Here is a 24,129-nt window from a genome sequence, read left to right as displayed (position 1 = left end):
GCAGGAGGAGGATGAATGATCTTACCCACTCTGCCAGGGTAAATTATCCTTCAACTCTCTCCAATATCAAACTCTCATTATGGCATCATGTACTCAAAGGGTTTCTCTCTTCAGGGATCTCACAGAACCATTAGCGGGGATACATATAATCATTGACTGGCTCATAGAAACTTTCACATCTCCACCATCTTATCCATCTTGTTGCTCACACTCCATCCTCAGTGCTTTCTGCTTGTCCCAGCATCCTAGTATGGATGACACCTCCATGAGTCCATCATGTCCTGGCATTGACAGTGACATACAATCTTGCATTTAGCCTGCTCATGAAATAAAAATCTCCTCTCTCCCTTATAGGCAGTGGCAGACCCAGGGAGATAAGGAGGGCCCTAAAGCCTCCAGACCATCCCTGGTGAGGGGGCTGAGGAAGCCACTGAGAAAGAACCATCATTTATAAAAAGTTAATAAAGTGAGTGTTGGTCTGACAGAAAGTGAACCTGGAGAATTGATAATGGAAAACAAGGAAATGGCAGATGAATTAAACAAATATTTTACTTCATAAACAGAAAATGCTGGAAAATCTCAGCTGGTCCAACAGCATCTATGGAGAGAGAATACAGCCAATGTTTCGAGTGTAGATGACCCTTCGTCAGAGGTATTTTGAATTTGGTTTTATTATGGAGGAAACAAATAACATCACAGAAACAGCTATAAACAGGGAAATGGATGTAAGGGAGGAACTCAGGAAATTTGCAGTCACCAGAGAAATGGTGCTGAGTAAATTGTTGGAGCAGCAGATTGACAAATCCCAGGATTGACAAATTCGCCCTAAGGTTTGGAAGGAGGCGACTATTGAGATAGTTGATACTTTTAATTTTCCAAAACTCCCTAGATTCGATGAAGATTCCATTAGATTGGAAGATAGCAAATGTATCAAAAAGGGAGGCAGTCAGAAAATGGGAAACTATAGGCCAGTCAGCTTAACATCTGTCATTGGGAAAATGCTAGAAGCTGCTATTAAAGAAGTTATAGCAAAGCATTTGGATCAGCTCAAAGTAATCAGGCAGAGTCAACATGGTTTAATGAAAGGCAAGTCAGGTTAAACCAACTTTAATGGAGTTCTTTGAGGAACTCACATGTGCTGTGCATAAAGGGGAACCGGTGGATGTACTGTACTTAGATTTCCAGAAGACATTTGATAAAGTGCCATATCAAAGTTATTGTGGAAAATAGAAGCTCTTGTTATAGATGGTAACATAGTGGCATGGAGAGAAGATAGGCTAGCTAACAGGAAGCAGAAAGTCGGCATAAATGGGTAAAATTTATATAAATAATTTGGATGAAAGGATTGAAGGGATGGTTGCCAAATTTGCTGATGCCACAAAGATAGGGAGAAAAGTAATTTTGGATGGCAGCACAGTGGTTAGCACTGCTGCTTCACAGCGCCAGGGACCCGGGTTCAATTCCCGGCTTGGGGACTGTCTGCGTGGGATTCCTCCCACAGTCCAAAGATGTGCAGGTTAGGGGGATTGGCTGTACTAAATTGTCCCTCGGTGTCCCAAGATGTGTAGGTTATGGGGATTACCGGGTTAATGCGTGGGGTTACGGGGATAGGGCAGTGGGATGGGCCTGGGTAAGGTGCTCTATCAGAATTGCTGCAGACTCCTTCTGCATTGTAGCAATTCTGTGATTCTAAGGAGAGTATAAAGGAATAGATTAAGTGAGTGGCAAAGATCTGGAAAATGGAGAATAATGTGGGAAAATGTGAAATTATTCATTTTGGCAGGAAGAATAAAAAATAAACTTATTATCTAAATGGTGAGAGATTGCAGAGCTCTGAGCTGCAGAGGGATCTGAGTGACCAAGTATATGAATCACAAAAGACCAGTGTACAGGTACAGCAAGTAATTAGGAAAGCTCATAGAATATTATCATTTATTGCGAAGGGAATTGAATACAAATGTAGAGAGGTTATGCTTCAGTTAGAAGTTTAACAACACCAGGTTAAAGTCCAACAGGTTTATTTGGTAGCAAAAGCCACACAAGCTTTCGGAGCTGCAAGCCCCTTCTTCAGGTGAGTGGGAATTCTGTTCACAAACAGAGCATATAAAGACACAACCTCAATTTACATGAATAATGGTTAGAATGCGAATACTTACAACTAATCAAGTCTTTAAGAAACAAAACAATGTGAGTGGAGAGAGCATCAAGACAGGCTAAAAAGATGTGTATTGTCTCCAGACAAGACAGCCAGTGAAACTCTGTGGGGGTTACAAATAGTGGGACATGAACCCAATATCCCGGTTGAGGCCGTCCTCGTGTGTGCGGAACTTGGCTATCAGTTTCTGCTCAGCGACTCTGCGCTGTCGTGTGTCGCGAAGGCCGCCTTGGAGAACGCTTACCCGAATATCAGAGGCCGAATGCCCGTGACCGAATGCCCGAACACGGGCATTCGGCCTCTGATATTCGGGTAAGCGTTCTCCAAGGCGGCCTTCGCGACACACGACGGCGCAGAGTCGCTGAGCAGAAACTGATAGCCAAGTTCCGCACACACGAGGACGGCCTCAACCGGGATATTGGGTTCATGGCACACTATTTGTAACCCCCACAGAGTTTCACTGGCTGTCTTGTCTGGAGACAATACACATCTTTTTAGCCTGTCTTGATGCTCTCTCCACTCACATTGTTTTGTTTCTTAAAGACTTGATTAGTTGTAAGTATTCGCATTCCAACCATTATTCATGTAAATTGAGGTTGTGTCTTTATATGCTCTGTTTGTGAACAGAATTCCCACTCACCTGAAGAAGGGGCTTGCAGCTCCGAAAGCTTGTGTGGCTTTTGCTACCAAATAAACCTGTTGGACTTTAACCTGGTGTTGTTAAACTTCTTACTGTGTTTACCCCAGTCCAACGCCGGCATCTCCACATCATGCTTCAGTTATACAGGGCACTAGAGCGACTACGTCTGGAGTACTGTGTACAGTATTGCTCTCTCTATTTAAGAGAAAAAGTAAATGCAATGGGAGCAGTTCAGAGAAGTTTCACCAGACTAATACCTGGAATAGATGGGTTGTCTTTTGGGGAAAGGTTGGACAGGCGAGGCTTGCATCCACTGGAGTTTAGAAGAGTAAGAAATGACTTGATTGAAACATATAAGATCCTGAGGGGTGGATGTGGAGAGGATTGTCGGAGAATCTAGAACTAGAGTCAATGTTTTAAAATAAGTTCACTTATTTAAAATGGAGATGAGAAGAAACTTTTTCTCTCAGAGACTCATGAGTCTCTGGAGCTCTCTTCCTGAGAAGGCAGTGGAAGCAGAGACTTTGAATATTTTTAAGGTAGAGCGAGATCGATTCTTGGTAAATAAAGGAGGAAGCAGGTTATCTGGGGTAGGCGGGATCCAGATTTGAGGTGACTATCAGATCAGCCATGATCTTATTGAATGGCAGAGCAGACTCGAAGGGCTAAATGTCCCTATGTACTGCAGTCACCAGCAGAGGCACACACCTCTAGATCAGGCTGAGGATCATCTCACTGACACATCCCACAGCCTTCGGAGGCAGGGACCGCCCAGGTCTCTGGTACTCAGAGGGCTGCTGCAGATCAGCCACTCATTGAGGCCCTGGGAACAACCAACACAATACTGGAGACAACAACAGATGGAGAAACATCAGGCAGAGATTTCGCACTCACTCAGCTTTTTAAAGTTTATTTATTAGTGTCACATGTAGGCTTACATTAACACAGCAATGAAATTACTGTGAAAATTCTCCAATCACCACGCTCCAGCGCCTGTTCGGATACACTGAGGGAGAATTTAACATGGCCAATGCACCTAACCAGCAGGTCTTTGGACTGTGGGGGGAAACCGGAGCACCCGGAGGAAACCCATGCAGACACAGGGAGAACATGCAAACTCCACACAGACAATGACCCAAGCCGGGAATTGAACCCGGGACCCTGGCGCTGTGAGACAGCAGTGCTAACCACTGTGCCACCGTGCCACTGCAGCAGACTGGAGTAAGAGATGGAGGAATCTGTACGTGTTCTGTCTGTGGCTCCGACATGCGGGTACCTCGAGGTCACTGTGAGAAGGTTAGCAATCACCATAGAGACCTTGTTTTTCTGGATTTGCGCCCGGTCCTGGACTCCATGGCTACGAACACTGGTAGGCATCATCAGCATCTAAGTGAGAGGGAGATGAGACAACTTAATCTCCCCACAGAAGCCCCTTGACCACAAGGAGTCAGGCCCTCAGACACCCACAGGGAGGATAAGCGCCAGTCAGACACCCTGGGGGCCTCACTCAGGACACTCTGAGGGCATTCAGCCGGCCACAACCCATTTGGCCACATCCACTCGAGCTGTTCAGGCCGATGAGAGTGCATCCCCTGAGCAGGAGATGCTCATCAGGATGGGGCCTTCCAGACCTTATGCCAGCAGAGGATGTCCACCAAGGTCATCACACACATCAGGTCCACCTCTGCTGTCAGCGCCCAGGCAAAGCGGTCGGGTTAGGAAAATTAAGAAATATTGAACTCACTTTTGGATGTGCAACCACTGTAAAAATATTGCATTTTTATGAATACACTTGATGTTTATGTGAATGGTTTGGTCAACCATTAGACAAATGAATCCTTTCATTTTGATTTTTAGTCATTCTCCCACTCAGTGATAGTTTCTCTCAGCGAGATTCACATCCACGTGCATTATATCATTGCTGCCCTTAGTATTAATGACTCATGCTGCATAGAATGGATGTTGGCTCCTGGAAATTATATTTTGGTTTGATTTTGATTTAATTTGATTTATTATTGTCACATGTATTGGTATACAGCGAAAAGTATTGTTTCTTGCACGCTATGCAGACAAAGCATACCGTTCATAGAGAAGGAGAGAAGAGAGTGCAGAATGTAATGTTACAGTCATAGCTAGGGTATAGAGAAAGATCAACTTAATGCAAGGTAAGTCCATTCAAAAGTCTGACAGCAGCAGGGAAGAAGCTGTTCTTGAGTTGGTTGGTACGTGACCTCAGACTTTTGTATCTTTTTCCCGACGGAAGAAGGTGGAAGAAAGAATGTCCGGGGTGCGTGGGGTCCTTATTTATGCTGGCTGCTTTGCCGAGGCAGCGGGAAATGTAGACAGAGTCAATGGATGGGAGGCTGGTTTGTGTGATGGATTGGGCTACATTCTGTAGTTTCTTGTGATCTTGGGCAGAGCAGGAGCCATACCAAGCTGTGATACGACCAGAAAGAATGCTTTCAATGGTGAATCTGTAAAAGTTGGTGAGAATTGTAGCTGACATGCCAAATTTCCTTAGCCTTCTGAGAAAGTAGAGGCGTTAGTGGGCTTTCTTAACTATAGTGTCGGCATGGGGGGGACCAGGACAGATTGTTGGTGATCTGGATACCTAAAAACTTGAAGCTTTCGATCCTTTGTACTTTGTCCCTGTTGATGTAGACAGGGGCATGTTCTCCTTTACGCTTCTTGAAGTCGATGACAATCTCCTTCGTTTTGTTGACATTGAGGGAGAGATTATTGTCACCGCAGCAGTTCACCAGATTCTCAATCTCATTCCTGTACTCTGTCTCATCATTGTTTTAGATCCGACCCATTACAGTGGTGTCATCAGCAAACTTGAAAACCGAGTTGGAGGGGAGCTTGGCCACACAGTCATAGGTGTATAAGGAGTACAGTAGGAGGTTGAGAACACAGCCTTGTGGGGCACCGGTGTTGAGGATGATCATGGAGGAGGTGTTGTTGCCTATCCTTAGAGTTAGTTTTCTTTGATGTTCTGTTTTAGTTACAATACCTCACCAGGGGCTGTCACCCCCTTTCGTTTATTGATTTTGTTTAATTTATTGATCTTTTACTCGACTGAAAGCGTATGTATCTGATGATGTTTGTAACCAGGTGCCAACAATCAGTGCTATCTTTTTACTAGGATCTTACTGGAATTGGTTGGTTGGTTAGTGAATCTTGAAAGGTGGTGGTGGGGGTGAGGGGAGGTGGGGGGAGTCATGCATGATTGAGTAGGAGGGTGAAAGCAGAGAGGGTAAGGCTGGGGGAGTGGTGCAGGGAATAAGGGGGCCTGGGAATAGACGTTCCTCCCTGAACCTGGTGTTAATGCCCAGAATGTCATGACCCAGTAATCAGAATATCTTTTGGTTTCTGCCTGCCATCCATCCAATGATTGCCACTGAGCCAGCGCAGACTTCATTGGGTTAGCAATGAGTGTATGCTGGTGGAGTTAGCATGCTCCAAGAGCTCCGAGTTGGTGACCTTGTCCTGCCAAGAAATCCCGAGGATACATCAGAAACAGTGAAGGTGGAAACTATTCAATCTTTTCTGCTGCCCAGCACATATAGTCCAGGTCTCACCACTGTAGAGGGGTGCACTGAGGATGCAGGCTTGATAGACTCAGTATGATGTTCTCGGTCAGGTTGCTGGTGTTCCACGCTCTCTTCCTCAGCTTGGACAATAACAGCTGCAGATTTTGCAATGCTAGTTGATTTCAGCATCAAATGAGAGACTGTTGGTGATTGTGGCAGTATGGCAACATTCTGGGCCATGACATTAGTCTTCCTGATGCTGATGGAACCAAACTCTTTCCAGGCATGAGGGCGTGTGTCCATTTGCTACTGAAGGTGTTCTTTGGTAATGGAATGCTAGTGCGGCATTGTCAGCACAGAAACTCTCTGTTGAGGACATGATGGACCTTTGTTTTGGATCTCAGACAAGCAAGGCTGAACAGCTGTCCATCAGTTCTACTATGAAAGTATACACCCTCTGTAGGCATATCACAGCAGCAAAGAGAATAGTGTCAGAGCACAACCCTGTTTGATCTCAAAGATTGACCTTACCCAACATGTTGTCATGGAAAGGGTAGATCACGTGGCTTCAGAGGGAAGGATAGACTACCTCCATCAGCTTAAATCTGCATATGGAGTAGATCGCCACACATTAGCACCACACAAGTGCCAGACAATAACCATCCCCAACAAGAGACAATCTGACCATCGCCCCTTGACATCAGCATTATCATCACTGAATCCCCCACAATGGGCAGCACGGTAGCACAGTGGTTAGCGCTGATGCTTCACAGCTCCAGTGACCTGGGTTCGATTCCCGGCTTGGGTCACTGTCTGTGTGGAGTTTGCACATTCTCCTCGTGTCTGCGTGGGTTTCCTCCGGGTGCTCCGGTTTCCTCCCACAGACCAAAGATGTGCGGGTTAGGTTGATTGGCCATGCTAAAATTGCCCCTTAGTGTCCTGAGATGCATAGGTTAGAGGGATTAATGGGTAAATATGTAGGGATATGGGGGTAGGGCCTGGGTGGGATTGTGGTCGGTGCAGACTCGATGGGCCGAATGGCCTCTTTCTGTACTGTAGGGTTTCTATGATTTCTATGATTTCTATGAATCAACATCCTGGGGGTTACCATTGACCAAAACCTAACCAGATCAGCCATATAAATACTGTGGCTATAAGAGCAGGTCAGAGGCTGGCAATTCTGCAGAAGGTAACTCACCTCCTGACTTCCCAAAGCATGTCCACCATCTACAAGGCACAAGCTACTTGGGGCAGCACTTGGGGCGAATGGGATCAAAGATTATGGGGAGAAAGCAGGATTAGGCTACTGAGTTGGACGATCAGCCATGATTGTAAAGAATGGCGGAGCAGGTTCGAAGGGCCAAACGGCCTTCTCCTGCTCCTATCTTCTTCTATGTTTCTAAGTCAGGAGTGTGATGGAATACTCCCCACTTGCTTGGATGAGCGCAGTTCCAACAACACTCAAGAAGCTCAACCTCATTCAGGACAAAGCAGCTCACTTGATTAGCACCTCAACCACCACCTTAAACATTCGCTTCCTCCATCACCGACACACAATGACAGCAGTGTGTACCATTCACAAGATGCACTGCAGCAACTCACCAAGGCTCCTTAGGCAAAACCTTTCCTATCTGCAACCTCTATCACCTAGAAGGACGAGGACTCATGGGAACACCACCACTTGGAGGTTCCTCTCCAAGCCACTCACCATGCTGACTTGGAAATATATCAGCCGTCCCTTCACTGGGTCAAAATCCAGGAATTCCCTCCCTAACAGCACTGTGGGTGTACCTATACCACATGGACTGCAGTGGTTCAAGCGGTCTAAGGTGCTGGATTAAGGCTTTGGTCAGCAGGGTAGCACAATGGTTAGCACTGCTGCCTCACAGTGCCAGGGACCCAGGTTCAATTCTGGCCTCGGGTCACTGTCTGTGTGGAGTTTGCACATTCTCCCCGTGTCTGCGTGGGTTTCCTCCGGGTGCTCCAATTTCCTCCCACACTCCAAAGATGTGCAGGTTAGGTTGACTGGCCATGCTAAATTGACCCTAGTGTTGGGGGATTAGCAGGGAAAATTTGAGGTGTTACAAGACTGGGGCCTGGGAGGGACTGTGGTCGGTGCGGAATTGATGGGCCGAATGGCCTCCTTCTGCACTGTAGGATTCTATGATTCTACTAAGGCAGCTTACCAGTACCTTCTCACAGACAATGCATCTCTTTCTTTCAACCTTTCTGCACCCTGCCGGCGCAAAGGTCTGTTTCATCGGTTTCTGTAGCTAATTATTCCTGGGTCAGGTCTACCCCAGGGGCTAGGGGCATTACACCACATCAAGCACAGCCACACTTGGGTCAATGTCTGTGTGGAGTCTGCACATTAGAACATAGAACATAGAACAGTACAGCACAGAACAGGCCCTTCGGCCCACGATGTTGTGCCGAGCTTTATCTGAAACCAAGATCAAGCTATCCCACTCCCTATCATCCTGGTGTGCTCCATGTGCCTATCCAATAACCGCTTAAATGTTCCTAAAGTGTCTGACTCCACTATCACTGCAGGCAGTCCATTCCACACCCCAACCACTCTCTGCGTAAAGAACCTACCTCTGATATCCTTCCTGTATCACCCACCACGAACCCTATAGTTATGCCCCCTTGTAATAGCTCCATCCACCCGAGGAAATAGTCTTTGAACGTTCACTCTATCTAACCCCTTCATCATTTTATAAACCTCTATTAAGTCTCCCCTCAGCCTCCTCTGCTCCAGAGAGAACAGCCCTAGCTCCCTCAACCTTTCCTCATAAGACCTACCCTCCAAACCAGGCAGCATCCTGGTAAATCTCCTCTGCACTCTTTCCAGCACTTCCACATCCTTCTTATAGTGAGGTGACCAGAACTGCACACAATATTCCAAATGTGGTCTCACCAAGGTCCTGTACAGTTGCAGCATAACCTCACGGCTCTTAAACTCCAACCCCCTGTTAATAAAAGCTAACACACTATAGGCCTTCTTCACAGCTCTATCCACTTGAGTGGCAACCTTTAGAGATCTGTGGATATGAACCCCAAGATCTCTCTGTTCCTCCACAGTCTTCAGAACCCTATCTTTGACCCTGTAATCCACATTTAAATTAGTCCTACCAAAATGAATCACCTCACATTCTCCCCGTGTCTGTGTGGGTTTCATCCGGGTGCTCCGGTTTCCTCCCACAGTATGAAAGACGTGCTGGTTAGGTTGATTGGCCATGCTAAATTCTCCCTCAGTGTACCCGAACAGGCGCCGGAGTGTGGCGACTAGGGGATTTTCACAGTAACTTCATTGCAGCGTCATTGCAGTTAATGTAAGCCTTACTCGTGACTAATAAACTTTATCTTTAAAATTCACACACACACAGACAAATTGAATACATAGAAATTCTAAATGCGGATAAAGATAGATATCATTATAAAGATCAAATTCCTTTAGAATATTATTACGGGCCCATAACGTGCAGTTGGTTTGTTGGTTTTTCTGGAGTAAAGGGTTGAAGTTGAAGAGTTGTGTTCAGCAGCTGTGATGGCTTCTGTAGTTGAATAGTCAAAGGTTCCCTTGGAAGGTGGACTCAGCAGGTAGAGTCGCTTGGAGGAGCGAGCGAAGGTTCTTTTGCATGACTCTTGAAGACTGCCTGGATTCCCTTTTCAACAGAACAGAACTCATTCCTGGACAACTTCCTTCCTGTCTCCCAGTGAAAGAATGAGAAAACCAGCTCTCACACGCTGTTCATTGTTACTTCACTGAGAACTCACTTCCTGAGATCTTCTGGGTCCTCTGCACAAAATGGCACCTCTCAGCCAGACTCCACACAGCTGAAAACTCAAAACTATTGCTACTCAAACTGCTGAAATGTGCTTCCATTTTAGGTATTGGTTTAACCCAGGTCTGGGCATAATCCCATCCATTGTCTTTTAGCCAAGCTAATTCACCTTTAGATATCTCATTCTTCCAGGTTTTTGTGGAGATGGGGAAAGAGCTATTCACACCTTCAGGGAAGCCGCTATCAATGAGTTTCTGTTCACCCTTGGTGGAAACACACATTGAATTTCAAATGTCTTCACATGTCTGGGTCTGACAATTTGTGAATCCACTTGAAGCCTTCTAGTAGCTTCACAAATATTTCAGTTGTAAAAGGTCAGGTGACTTCTGGCAGCCAATGTTAAAGGCTCCTTGTGTCTATTGAAAGATTTGCTTTTTTTTTTACAAAGTTTTTTATATCACAAACACACATTTGCGATATTCTTCCATTTTTGTTTAAAATGTGATTATTCAAAGGTTTAAAAAGAACCCGTGAAGGCCCAGAATCAGTGCATTTCATGGCAGAATTGGGAGAATTAGTAAATTTGAGTGCCCCCAATCCATCTCCCAAACTGTGCACAGTCAAAACTCAAGCATCCACAGCACAGTTGCAGATGGTTTGCCCAAACCTGACAGCGACAATTTTGGATCAAACCAGTCAAAGTGGTTGAATTCCATCTCGTGGCTGGCACCCCACAATGCTTTACTTTATTTATAGGACTCTTAATGAAACATTGGAGAGCCCCCTACAGCGAACAGACTCACCCCTGCTAGCTCAGTCAGAACAGAGCTTGCACAGTATCTGAATATTAAAATAAAACTCATTCAAATCTACCACCTTTAGGAATGAAGACTAACACAGTTCGCTGTGAGTAAGCCTCCTTCCTCTCTTTTGTAATATAACAAACGATATTGAAATTCTTCACACTCATCTGCAGCAGACTTGTTCCTCACTAATTATCATAATTACAAAATGTTTTAATTTGCATGAAGCAAATGAATTTATCCAACAACAACTTATATTTATCTGGCACCTTTAACAAATTTGGGAGAGCTGTCTTGCACATAGCAATAGCCTGACAATGATAATGTCCCAGACACCATCATCACCATCCCTGGGCATGTCCTGTCCCACTGGCAGGACAGACACAGCAGAGGTGGCAACACAGTGGCATACAGAGGGGAGGGGGGTTGCCCTGGGGGTCCTCAACTTCAGGTCAAACCTGAGCAAGGAAACCTCCTGCTAATTACCATGTACCGTCCTCCTTCGGCTGATAAATCAGTACCCCTCCATGTTTCAACACCATTTGGAGGAAGCACTGAGGGTGGCAAAGGCACAAAATGTATTCCGGGTGGGGGACTTCAATGTCCGCCACTGAGAGTGGCTTGGTAGCACCATCACAGACCGAACTGGCCGGGTCCAAAAGGACATCGCTGCTCGACTGGGACTGCCAAGGGAGCCAACAAGAATGAGAAATACTCTTGACCTCATCCTCACCAACCTGCCTGCTGCAGATGCATCTGTCCGTGACAGTATTGGGGTAGGAGTTACCACTGCACAGTCCTTTTGGAGATGAAGTCCCATCTTCACATTGAGGATATCTTCCATCGTACTGTGAGACACTACCATCATGCTAAATGGGATAGACTTCAAATAGATTTAACAATTCAAGACTGGGCAACCAAGAGGCACTGTGGGCCATCAGCAGTGGAACTGTACTCCAGCACTATCTGTAACCACACAGCCCGGCATATCTCCCACTCAACCATTATTATCAAGGCAGGGGATTATAAGACCATAAGACGTAGGAGCAGAATCAGGCCACTCAACCCATCGAGTCTGTTCCGCCATTCAATCATGGCTGATATTTTTCTCATCCCCATTCTCCTGCCTTTTCCCCATTTTCCCTGATCCCCTTATTAATCAAGAACCCATCTATCTCTGTCTTAAAGACACTCAATGACCTGGCCTCCACAGACTTCTGCGGCAAAGAGTTCCACAGATTCACCACTCTCTGGCTGAAGAAATTCCTCCTCATCTCCGTTTTAAAGGATCGTCCCTTCAGCCTGAGGTTGTGCCCTCTGGTTCTAGTTTTTCCTACTAGTGGAAACATCCTCTCCACATCCGCTCTATCCAGGCCTCGCAGTATCCTGTAAGTTTCAACAAGATCCCCCCTCATCTTTCTAAACTCCAAAGAGTACAGACCCAGAGTCCTCAGCCGTTCCTCATACGACAAGCTCTTCATTCCAGGGATCATTCTTGTGAACCTCCTCTGGACCCTTTCCAAGGCCAGCACATCCTTCCTTAGATACGGGGCCCAAAACTGTTCACAATACTCCAAATGGGGTCTGACCAGAGCCTCATACAGCCTCAGAAGTACATCCCTGCTCTTGTATTCTAGCCCTCTCGACATGAATGCTAACATTGCATTTGCCTTCCTAACTGCCGACTGAACCTGCACATTAATCTTAAGAGAATCTTGAACAAGGACTCCCAAGTCCCTTTGTGTTTCTGATTTCCTAACCCTGGTTCAATGGAGAGTGCAGGAGGGCATGCCAGGAGCAGCACCAGGCATACTTAAAACTGAGCTGTCAACCTGGTGATGCTACAACACAGAACTATTTGCATGCCAAACGGCATTCCACAACCAACGGATCAGATCTAAGCTCTGCAGCCCAGCCACATCCAGCCGTGAATGATGATGGACAATTATACAACTCACTGGAGGAGGAGGCTCCACAAATATCCCCGTCCTCAGTGATGGAGGAGCCCAGCACATCAATGCAAAAGATAAGGCTGAAGCATTCGCAGCAATCTTAAGCCAGAAGTGCCAAGTGGATGATCCATCTCAGCCTCCTCTGGAGTCTCCAGCATCTCAGATTCCAGTCTCCAGTCAATTCAATTCACCCCATGTGATATTAAACAATGGCTGAAGGCACTGGATACTGCAAAGTATCATCATAACAATACTCTGGCAATAGTATTGAAGACTTGTGCGCCAGAACTTACTGCACCCCTAGCCAAGCTCTGCCAATACAGTTACAACACCGGCATCTACCCGGCAAAGTGGAAAATTGTCCAGGTTTGTCCTATGCATAATAGGCAAGACAAAGTCCACTTGGCCAATTATCACCCCATCAGTCTACTCTCGATCATCATTAAAATGATGAATAGGTGTCATCAACAAGGGGCACTTATTCAGCAATAAAGAGCTGAACTCCAGTGGTGAAGTGAGAATGACTGCCCTTGACGTCAAGGCCGCATTTGACCAAGTGTGGCACTAAGGAGACCCAGCGAAACTTGAGTCAATGGAAATCAGAGGAAAAGCTCTCTACGGATCGGAGTCATATCTGGCACAAAGGAAGATGGTTGTGGTGGGTGGATGCCAATCATCTCAGCTCCAGGACATCACTGCAGGAGTTCCTCAGGGCAGTGTCCCAGGCCCAACCATCTTCAGCTGCTTCATCAATAACTTCCCTCCACCTTAAGGTCAGAAGTGGGGATGTTCACCGATGACTGCACAATGTTCAGCACCGTCCGCGACTCCTCAGATATGAAGCAGTCCATGTCCAAATGCAGCAGGACCTGGACAATATCCAGGCTTGGGCTGACAATCGGCAAATAACATTTGGGCCACAAAAGTGCCAGGCAATGACCATCTCCAACAAATGAAAATCTACCCATTGCCCCTTGACATTCAATGGCATTACCATCACTGAATCCCCCACTATCCTGGGGGTTACCATTGACCAGAAACCGAACTGGGCCAGCCAGATAAATACTGTGGCTACAAGTGCAGGTCAGAAGCTAGGAATCCTGTGGTAAGTAACTCACCTCCTGACTGCCCAAACCTGCCCACCATCTACAGGGCACAAGTCAGGAGTTGTGATGAAATAGTTGCCACTTGCCTGGATGGATGCAGCACCAACAACTCTTGAGAAACTTGGTACCATCCACGACAAAGCAGCCACTTGATTGGCACCACATTTACAAACGTTCACTCCCTCCACCACTGACGCTCAGGAGCAGCAATGTGTACTACCTACAAGATGCTCTGCAGAAACTCACCAAGGTTCCTTAGACAGCACCTTCCAACCCCACGACCACTACCATCTAGAAGGACAAGGGCAGCAGATATATGGGAACACCACCATCTGCAAGTTCCCCTCCCAGCCACACACCATCCTGACTTGGAAATATATCGGCCATTCCTTCACTGTCGCTGAGACAAAATCCTGGAACTCCCTCCCTAACAGCGCTATGGATGTACCTACACATCAGAGACTTCGGCAGTTGAGAAAGGGAGCTCACCGCCACCTTCTCAAGGGCAATTAGGGATGGGCAATAAATGTTGGCTTTGCCAGTGTTGCTCACAGCCCAAGAATGAATAAAAAAGTTATAATATCCCAAGGGGGAGCATGAAATAAAGTTTGACACAGGGGATATAGGGTAGATGAACAAAATCTTGGTCAGAGAGGTAGCCTTAAACAAGAAACTGGAAGAAAGAAAGCCAGACAGAGAAGCAGAGAGGTTTAGAGGGGAGTTTTGTTTTTTATTTTTTCATGGGACGTGAGCGATGTTGGCTAGGCCAGCATTTATTGCCCAACCCTGATGGCATTTTAAGGGTCAACCACATTGCTGTGGCTCTGGAGTCACAGGTGGGCAAGACCGGGTAAGGACAGCAGATTCATTCTTCCCATGTCTGCGTGGGTTTCCTCCAGGTGCTCCGGTTTCCTCCCACAGTCCAAAGATGTGCGGGTTAGGTGGATTGGCCATGCTAAATTGCCCCTTAGTGTCAAGGAGACTAGCTAGGGTAAATGCATGGGGTTATGGGGATAGGGCCTGGGTGGGATTGTGGTTGGTGCAGACTCCTTCTGCACTGTAGGGTTCTATGATTCTAGATGACGATCGATAATGGTTGATGTGAATTCCAGTTTCGAGGCCAGGTCCCCAGAGCATTAACCTGGATCTCTGGATTACTAGTCCAGTGAAAATACCCCAATGCCAACGTCTCCCCATTCCAGAGCCTGGGGCCCAGACAACTGAAGGCACGGCTGCCAATGGTGGGGTGATTAAATATCGGGGTTAGGGCTCCGGAGGCTGGAATTCGAGTTCAGAAATCTCGGAGGGATGTGGGATTGGAGGTGTTTCCAGAGATAGGGAACTGTGAGGCTGAAGGATTTGGAAACAAGGGTGAAAATGTTAGAATTGAGGCACTTAACCAGGAGACAATGTAGGATAGAGAGCACAGGGAAGATGGCTGGATGGGGCTTGTGGCTAGAATTGGTTCCAGTGATACCTCTTACCCCCAATACAGAATCACAGAATACAGCAGTGCAGAAGAGGCCCTTCAGCCCATTGAGTCTGCACCGATGCATGAAAGGCCCTGACCTGCCCACCTAATCCCACTTGCCAGCACTTGGCCCATAGCCTTGAATGTTATGACGTGCTAAGTGCTCATCCAGGTACTTTTTAAAGGACGTGAGGCATCCCGCCTCCACCACCCTCCCAGGCAGCGCATTCCAGACCATCACCACCCTCTGGGTAAAAACATTTTCCTCAGATTCCCCCCTAAACCTCCCACCCCTCACCTTTAACTTGTGTCCCCTTGTAACTGACCCTTCAACTAAGGGGAACAGCTGCTCCCTATCCACCCTGTCCGTGCCCTCCATAATCTTGAACACCTCAATCAGGTCGCCCCTCAGTCTTCTCTGCTCCAGAGAAAACAACCCAAGCCTATCCAACCTCTCCTTATAACTTAAATGTTCCATCCCAGGCAGCATCTTGGTGAATCTCCTTTACACTCCTTCCAGTGCAATCACATCCTTTCCATAAAGTGGCGACCAGAATTGCACACAGTACTCCAGTTGTGGCCTCACCAAAGTTCTACACAACTCCATCATGACCTCTCTACTTTTGTAATCTATACCCCGATTGATAAAGGCGATTGTGCCATATGCCTTTTTCACCATCCTTTCCACCTTCAGAGATCTATGGACAAACACGCCAAGGTCCCTCTGTTCTTTGGAACTTCCCAGTGTCAGATCTTTCATAGTATACTTCCTTGTCAAATTATTCCCACTTACTCCCATTACTTATGGGAGTAAGTGGTTAGTCAGTTTGCAGATGACACCAAGATTGGTGGCATAGTGGACAGTGAAGAAGGTTATCTCGGATTGCTCAATTGGACCAATGGGCTGATGAATGGCAGATGGAGTTTAATTTAGATAAATGCGAGGTGATGCATTTTGGTAGATTGGACTAGGGCAGGACTTACTCAGTTAATGGTAGGGCATTGGGGAGAGTTACAGAGCAAAGAGATCTAGGGGTACATGTTCATAGCTCCTTGAAAGTGGAGTCACAGGTGGACAGAGTGATGAAGAAGGCATTCGGCATGCTTGGTTTCATTGGTCAGAACATTGAATACAGGAGTTGGGACATCTTATTGAAGTTGTACAAGACATTGGTAAGGCCACACTTGGAATACTGTGTACAGTTCTGGTCACCCTATTATAGAAAATATATTATTAAACTAGAAAGAGTGTAGAAAAGATTTACTGGGATGCTACCAGATGATGGTTTGAGTTATAAAGAGAGGCTGGATAGACTGGGATTTTTTTTCTCTGGCGTGTAGAAGGCTGAGGGGTGATCTTATTGAGGTCTATAAAATAATGAGGGGCATAGATAAGGTAGATAATCAACATATTTTCCTAAAGGTAAGGGAGTCTAAAACTAGGGGGCATAGGTTTAAGGTGAGAGGGGAGAGGTACAAAAGGGTCCAGAGGGGCAATTTTTTCACACAGAGGGTGGAGTGTCTGGTACAAGCTGCCAGAGGTAGTAGTAGAGGCGGGTACAATTTTGTCTTTTAAAAAGCATTTAGACAGTTACATGGGTACGATGGGTATAGAGGGATACGGGCCAAATGCGGGCAATTGGGACTAGCTTAGGGCTTTAAAAAAAAGAGGCGGCATGGACAAGTTGAGCCGAAGGGCCTGTTTCCATGTTGGAAACCTCTAAATCTCTACTCCTTCCAAAGTATATCACCTCGCACTTTTCAGGGTTAAGCACGGTTGGAGAACTTCCAGGGAATTGCCATGGGAAAGCCGTGTGTAATTCCCATCAAATCTCTGAGCCAGCACTAAATTCTGGTGCTCTAAGGAACAATTAAGTGTTTCTTGATGAGCCTAATTGCCTTCCTGTCTCCATTGGACAGGATTCATCCAGCATTGGGTTCCTTCCTATCCCTGACTTAATTGGAGACAATTTTCTAGATGTCAGGAATGCAATGTGGGGTACCCACACCCGATTCTCCTTGCAGCCCCCCCCCCTCCCACCCCCCATCCATCCATCCCCCACCATCCCAACATCAATCTTACTCCTGTGGGTTCCACAAATCCAGCCCTTGGTGTAAGTAAGGACCCAGGCAGAAGGCCTTTGGCTGACTTCAACGTTACAGAGGGTGAAATGGGAGAGGCCATTCAGGAGTGAATTGGGATGGTCAAGTCTACAGCTATCATCCAATTGGGGTTTGCAGAGACCAAAGCACATATTCACTCGAGCAAGCTTGCACACTGATAGAGATGCCCAGGTATCTAACAGCTGGTCGGATTTGCTTTAACCTTCACAGGCACCCATGTACACCTGCAGTTTACTGACAACACTGGGTAAGGTGTGGTACGGGGGCTGTGTACAGTAAGAGGGAGACAACACAACCCCGTCTCAACATAACTGGCTCTGCTTCTTCATAAAGGATGACACGCATGAAACCACTGACAACTGACATTGAATCCTGCACTTTCTTAACTCCAACCAAACTTAAATTTAATTATTAACACGATGCAAGGTAAACAGCGGAACAAGTTGCCAATAAATGGGGCGGCACGGTAGCACAGTGGTTAGCACTGCTGCTTCACTGCTCCAGGGACCTGGGTTCGATTCCCGGCTTGGGTCACTGTCTGTGTGGAGTTTGCACATTCTCCTCGTGTCTGCGTGGGTTTCCTCCGGGTGCTCCGGTTTCCTCCCACAGTCCAAAGATGTGCAGGTTAGGTTGATTGGCCATGCTAAAAAAAAAATTGCCCCTTAGTGTCCTGGGATGCGTAGATTAGAGGGATTAGCAGGTAAAATATGTAAGGATATGGGGGTAGGGACTGGGTGGGATTGTGGTCAGTGCAGACTAGATGGGCCGAATGGCCTCTTTCTATACTGTAGGGTTTCTATGATTTCTATGAAATTTGCCTTTTCACAGTGAGGTCATGGCAGGACTATTTGTAAGGAATAACAACTCATCACCGAGAGTCACGACAAGGATTCAGGTCACTGTCTGTGTGGAGTTTGCACATTCTCCTCGTGTCTGCGTGGGTTTCCTCCGGGTGCTCCGGTTTCCTCCCACAGTCCAAAGATGTGCGGGTTAGGTTGATTGGCCAGGTTAAAAATTGCCCCTTAGTGTCCTGAGATGCGTAGGTTAGAGGGATTAGCGGGTAAAATATGTGGGGGTAGGGCCTGGGTGGGATTGTGGTCGGTGCAGACTCGATGGGCCGAATGGCCTCCTTCTGCACTGTAGGGTTTCTATGATTCTATGATTACACCCCAGGAACAGGAGAACTTCAGCCATGCTGAGTGGAGCCTGGGAATATTCAGATTGTTTTTATTCATTCACAGGATGTGGGCGTGGCCCACATTTATTGTCCACCCCTCACCAGCCCTGTGGAGGTGGTGCTGAGATGCCTTCTTGAAACTATTGAGTGGCTTTTTCGTGCTATACCACTGCAGAGGGCTGTCGCATCACTGTGGGTCTGGAGGCACATAGGGAGATGGTGGCATAGTGGTAACGTCACTGGCCTAATCACCCAGAGGCCTGGGCAAATGCTCTGGGGACACGGGTTCAAATCCCACCAAGACAGCTGGTGGAAAAATGCTGTCAGTGCCCATGTCATAGAGCCAGAGGATCCTTACAGTGCAGAAGGAGGCCACTCGGCCCATCGATTCTGCACCAAATCTTTGACAGAGTATCTTACTCAGGCCCTATCCCCATAACCCCACATTTCTACCATGGCTAATACATTTACCTACACATCTTGGGACACTAAGGGGCAATTTGGCATGACCAATCTCCCTAACCTGCACATCTTTGGATTCCCATTAAAGAATATAACAAATTTAATTTCAATTAATAAACCTAGAATATAGTCTCAGTAAAATATCATCAGTTGTGGTAAAACCCATCTGGTTCACTAATGTCCTTTAGGGAAGGAAATCTGCCGTCCTTACCTGGTCTGGCCTACATGTGACTCCAGATCCACAGCGATGTGGTTGATTCTTAACTGTCCTCTGAAATGGCCTAACGTGCCATTTGGTTCAAGGACAATTAGGGATGGGTAACAGATGTTTAGAATCACTAGTACAGAAGGAGACCATTCGGCCCATTGAGTCTGTACCGACCACAATCCCATAACCCCACACATTTCCCCTGTTAATCCCCCTGTCACTTAGATCAATTTAGCATGGCCAATCAACCTAACCCGCACATTCCTGGACACCGTGCCGATGCTGGTCTGGCCAATGACACCCACATCCCATGAAAGAATAATGGGAGAATAAAACATGTAGGTCAGACTGGGTAAGGGTGGCAGATTTCCTTCCCTAAAGGACATAAAGAACCAGATGAGTTTTTACAACAATTGATGATCGTTTCATGGTCACCATTGCTTTTTAAATTCCAGACTTATTAATCAATTGAATTCAAATTCCCTCAACCGCTGTGATGGGATTTGAACTCTTCATAGAGTCCCATAAAGTGCAAAAGGACACTTGGCCCATACAACCATCCCACCCAGGTCCTATCTCCTTATTTACCCGAGCTAGTCCCCCAACACTGATGGGCAATTTAGCATGGACAATCCACCTAACCCGCACATCTTTGGAGTGTGGGAGGAGACCAGAGCACCCAGAGGAAACCCACGGAGACAACGTCCAAACTCTGCACAGTCACTGAAGTTGGGATCGAACCAGGACCCCTGGCACTGTGAAGCAGCAGTGCTAAACACTGTGCCACTGTGCCGCCAAGTCTTAGTGCAGTAACAATAGCACAATGCCCCAGGACTGATAATCTGATTATGTTGCATCACTTGCTCTGAAGCACAACATTCACACCTTGTACAAAGAGCAAATAATCAAATGGGGAAACAAAGGTGGTTAATCCCCTCCCCTTTCAAATGATGATGTTACAAACAATAAAATATTAATTAAAAACCGAACACAACTTGGAAAACACGCAGCAAGTCAGGCAGCACCTATAGAATAGAGGGAAACAAAATCAACATTTAAGGAGTACAGTGCTTGGGAGCAGGGGTAGGCCATTCGGCCCTTTGAGCATGTTCCACCATTCAATAAGATCATGGCTGATTTGCTGGTGATTTCAGCTCTATTTTCCTGTCTGACACCACCCCCCCTCCCCCTCCCCATTAACCCTTGTCCAGCAAAGATCTTTCTAACTCAGCCTTGAATACATTTAATAATCCAGCCTCCACTACCTTCCAGGGGAGAGAATCCCGGACCCTAAAGATCCTCTGAGAGAAAACATTTCTCCTCATTTCTGTCTTAAAGGGGAGTAGGTGACCCTTGTTCAGAACCATGGAGAGGGATTGTTAATCCTCTCTTTCTCTCTCCACAGATGCTGCCTGACCTGCTGAGTTTTCCCAGCACGTATCTTTTACATTTCAAATTTCCAGCCCCCCCGCCCCCTGCAGTATTTTGCTTTTGATTCTGCAGAGAGGGGGGCCATCGACATACAAAATTCGGGCAGCATGGTGGCACAGTGGTTAGCACTGCTGCCTCACAGCGTCAGGGACCCGGGTTCAATTCCCGGCCCGGGTCACTGCCTGTGTGGAGTTTGCACGTTCTCCCCGTGTCTGCGTGGGTTTCCTCCGGGTGCTCCGGTTTCCTCCCACAGTCCGAAAGATGTGCTGGTTAAGTGCATTGGCCATGCTAAATTCTCCCTCAGTGTTACCGAACAGGCAACTAGGGGATTTACAAAGTAACTTCATTGCCGTGTTAATGTGACACTGATAAATAAACTTTAAACTTTGATTGGCCGTGCGAAATTGCCACTTCGTGTCAGGGGGATTAGCAGGGTAAATATGTGGGGTTAAGGTGATGGGGCCTGGGTGGGATTGTTGTCAGTGCAGGCTGGATGGGCCGAATGGCCTCCTTCTGCACTGTAGGGATTCTATGAAAATGCTCAGCAACTCCACATTGCCACCATCAGACCCTGTGACAATTTGGCAGCTAATTTCACTTCAACTCCAACCACCCCTGAATGACAGAGGTGCAAGACAGCAGTGTAAAGTAAAAGTTTATTTATTAGTCACAAGTAAGGTTTACATTAACATTGCAATGAAGTTACTATGAAATTCCCCTAGTCCCCAGATTCCAGCCCCTGTTCGGGTCAATGCACCTAACCAGCACGTCTTTCAGAACGTGGGAGGAAACCAGAGCAAACCCACGCAGACACGGGGAGAACGTGCAGACTCCACACAGATAGTGACTCAAGCTAGGAATTGAACCTGGGTCCCTGGTGCTGTAAGGCAGCGGTGCTAACCATTGTGCCACCGTGCCTCTGATTGTTATCAGCCTACACTGACAACAATCGCATCCAGGCCCCATCCCCTTAACCCCATCTATTTAACCTGCTAATTTCTCTGACACTAAGGGGTTTTTGATAATTAGACTGAATCCAGTAGAGAGATCCTTCACCTATAATAAATTCAGCAAAGCAAAAGAGATCCACTTACCTCGTGACTCTCATTTGTGCTGATCTTTTGAAAACGAGTGTGGAGATGTTTACACAAGCAATGTGTACTCAAGTTTGATTTGCCCAGGAGTTTGCAAACTCCACCTTCAGCATCCACCCGCTGTATCCTGAAACGATCAGGAAGTTCCAGGAGGCAATGATGCTGAAAGTTAATGAAGTTGGCGGGGGCGGGGGGGGGGAGGAGGTGGCTACACAGAGAAAACCCCCGGGATAGTCACGTTTTCCTGCCTTCTCCCTCCTCCCTCTGCTGCTCATTCAAGACAATGGATGGGGAGGAGGGAAGAGAGGATGATCTATGATTCAGCACAGACTCTGCCTGCCAGCTCACGGTGGAAGCGGACCTGACAGCAGGAGCAGCTGTCTGGGGACAAGCCGGGGGTGTGGGAGTGGGTGGGTGGGTGGGTCGGGGGGGGGAGGGAGGAGGTTTTTTTTGGGGGGGGGAGAGCTAAACAATGACCACTGTCAGCTCAGTGGCTACAGCCCAGGTACTGTTCAACAATGTCTCGGAGCAACAGAACAGCACCGTGCCACCCACCTGGGACAGCTTGCACCCCCACCAGGTAAGAGCAAATCAAATTTAAAAGACTTTATAAAGTAGCCCGGCTGTTGCAGATATATATGTATTTCTTCATAGTGTGTTGGACAGTTGGCTATGCTACATTGTCCTTTAGTGTCCCAAGATGTGTAGGTGGATTAGCCATGGTAAATATGCAGGCTAAAGGGATAGAGTACGGGGTGCCAACTCACTGCTGGGGAGCTTTCAAAACAGCAGCAAGTGCAGATTTTAGTTCACAGGGGGTTTGACTGTTGTTTCATTTGTGATATTAAAGTGAGGGAGGGACAGTGATGGATACAATCCTCTCCCCCTCTGGGGGGGAGTTGCGATCAGAACAATAAATGGTCCATGTGTTGGAAACTTTTAACTGAAAAGTTAAGACTCCCAGGTTGAGTTTACCTCCTCTCTCTCCCCCCCATCCCCGGCAGATAGAGACAGGGCTCTGGACAGACATTTGTTGCTGAAAGTGGAAATTGCAAAGTTTGAGCCCGGCGTTCGGCCGGCATGTTTCAAACTGAAAGTTCTCTGCTAACCCACAACTTTCTCTGTTTTAACAACTTGGGGAGTTTTATTTTTTTTTGGCTCGAACTAATTTCAGCCCGGCACTTTGCACAGTGACAGTCTGGAAGGTTACCAGATGTAAGTTGCTTACCACTTCCCTTTCTCGATCCGCACTTTTAATAAAAGTCACCCAAAGAATGTGAATTAGAGCGCTCTCTGAGCTGGGAACTGGGTGGGGGCAGAGGTTCAGAGGTCCCAGTTTTTAATCGACATTTAGCGATAAAATAATTGAAGAGGTGAATGGAATGTGTTGGAGAACTCCCCACCTCCAGTGAGTGCTCTTAACTTCGCAGGAGTGAACTCAAACAGCTCTGAATGCATCTGCTGCTATTCGGCTAAAGAAGGTATTTGTATTTAGATAGCCCCAGGATGTGTCAAAGGATTTTACAGCCAGTGCAGTAATTACCTTATATGATGTACAGAAGTGGCCATTTTGCATACAGCAGCATATGGAGCGGCATGGTGGCACAGTGTTTAGCACTGCTACCTCACAATGCCAATGATCCAGGTTCAATTCCAGCCTTTGGGTGACTGTGCAGAGTTTGCACATTCTCCTCGTGTTTCTGTGGGTTTCCTCCAGGTGCTCCGGTTTCCTCCCACACTCCAAAGATGTGCAGGTTAGGAATTAGGAGCAGAAGTAGACAAATTCAGCCCTTTGAACTTGCTCCTCCATTCAGTCAGATCATGGCTAATCCCTTCCTGGTCTCAAATCCAGCTCCCCAACTTTTCCCCATATCCCTTTTTTTATTAGAAATATATCTATCTCCTTCTTGAAACCATTTAACGGTTCAGACTCCACCACGCTATAGGACAGTGAGTTAGCCATGCTAAATTGTCCCTTAGTGTCCCAAGATGGTGGATAGTGGTTAGCACTGCTGCCTCGCAGCACCAGGGACCCGGGTTCAATTCCCAGCTCGGGTGACTGTCTGTGTGGAGGTTGCATGTTCTCCCCGTGTCTGCGTGGGTTTCCTCCGGGTGCTCCGGTTTCCTCCCACAGTCCAAAGATGTGCAGGTTAGGTTGATTGGCCATGCTAAATTGTCCTTAATG

The 24,129-nt window shown here is 46.9% G+C and overlaps 2 protein-coding genes across 2 annotated transcripts in view; one reads left to right on the top strand and one right to left on the bottom strand.

The window, feature by feature from the left end:
• kcns2 (potassium voltage-gated channel modifier subfamily S member 2) overlaps window positions 1-21,982 on the bottom strand; it is a 91,831-nt gene extending 69,849 nt beyond the window's left edge. Inside the window, exon 1 of the mRNA XM_078215649.1 lies at window positions 21,945-21,982. The gene's annotated coding sequence lies outside the window, so the exon portion shown is untranslated. The remainder of the gene's footprint in view (window positions 1-21,944) is intronic.
• Window positions 21,983-22,396: 414 nt separating this feature from the next.
• Window positions 22,397-24,129, top strand: part of nipal2 (NIPA like domain containing 2) — a 93,129-nt gene continuing 91,396 nt past the window's right edge. The window contains exon 1 of the mRNA XM_078215651.1: window positions 22,397-22,524. Within this exon, the coding sequence (XP_078071777.1) occupies window positions 22,417-22,524 (108 nt within the window). The 5' untranslated portion in view covers window positions 22,397-22,416. The remainder of the gene's footprint in view (window positions 22,525-24,129) is intronic.

The sequence above is a fragment of the Mustelus asterias genome, chromosome 7 (assembly GCF_964213995.1).
Source record: "Mustelus asterias chromosome 7, sMusAst1.hap1.1, whole genome shotgun sequence".
In the NCBI taxonomy this organism is placed as follows: domain Eukaryota; kingdom Metazoa; phylum Chordata; class Chondrichthyes; order Carcharhiniformes; family Triakidae; genus Mustelus; species Mustelus asterias.
Note: the sequence above shows the minus strand (reverse complement) of the source record. Positions and strands in the feature narration are given on the sequence as shown.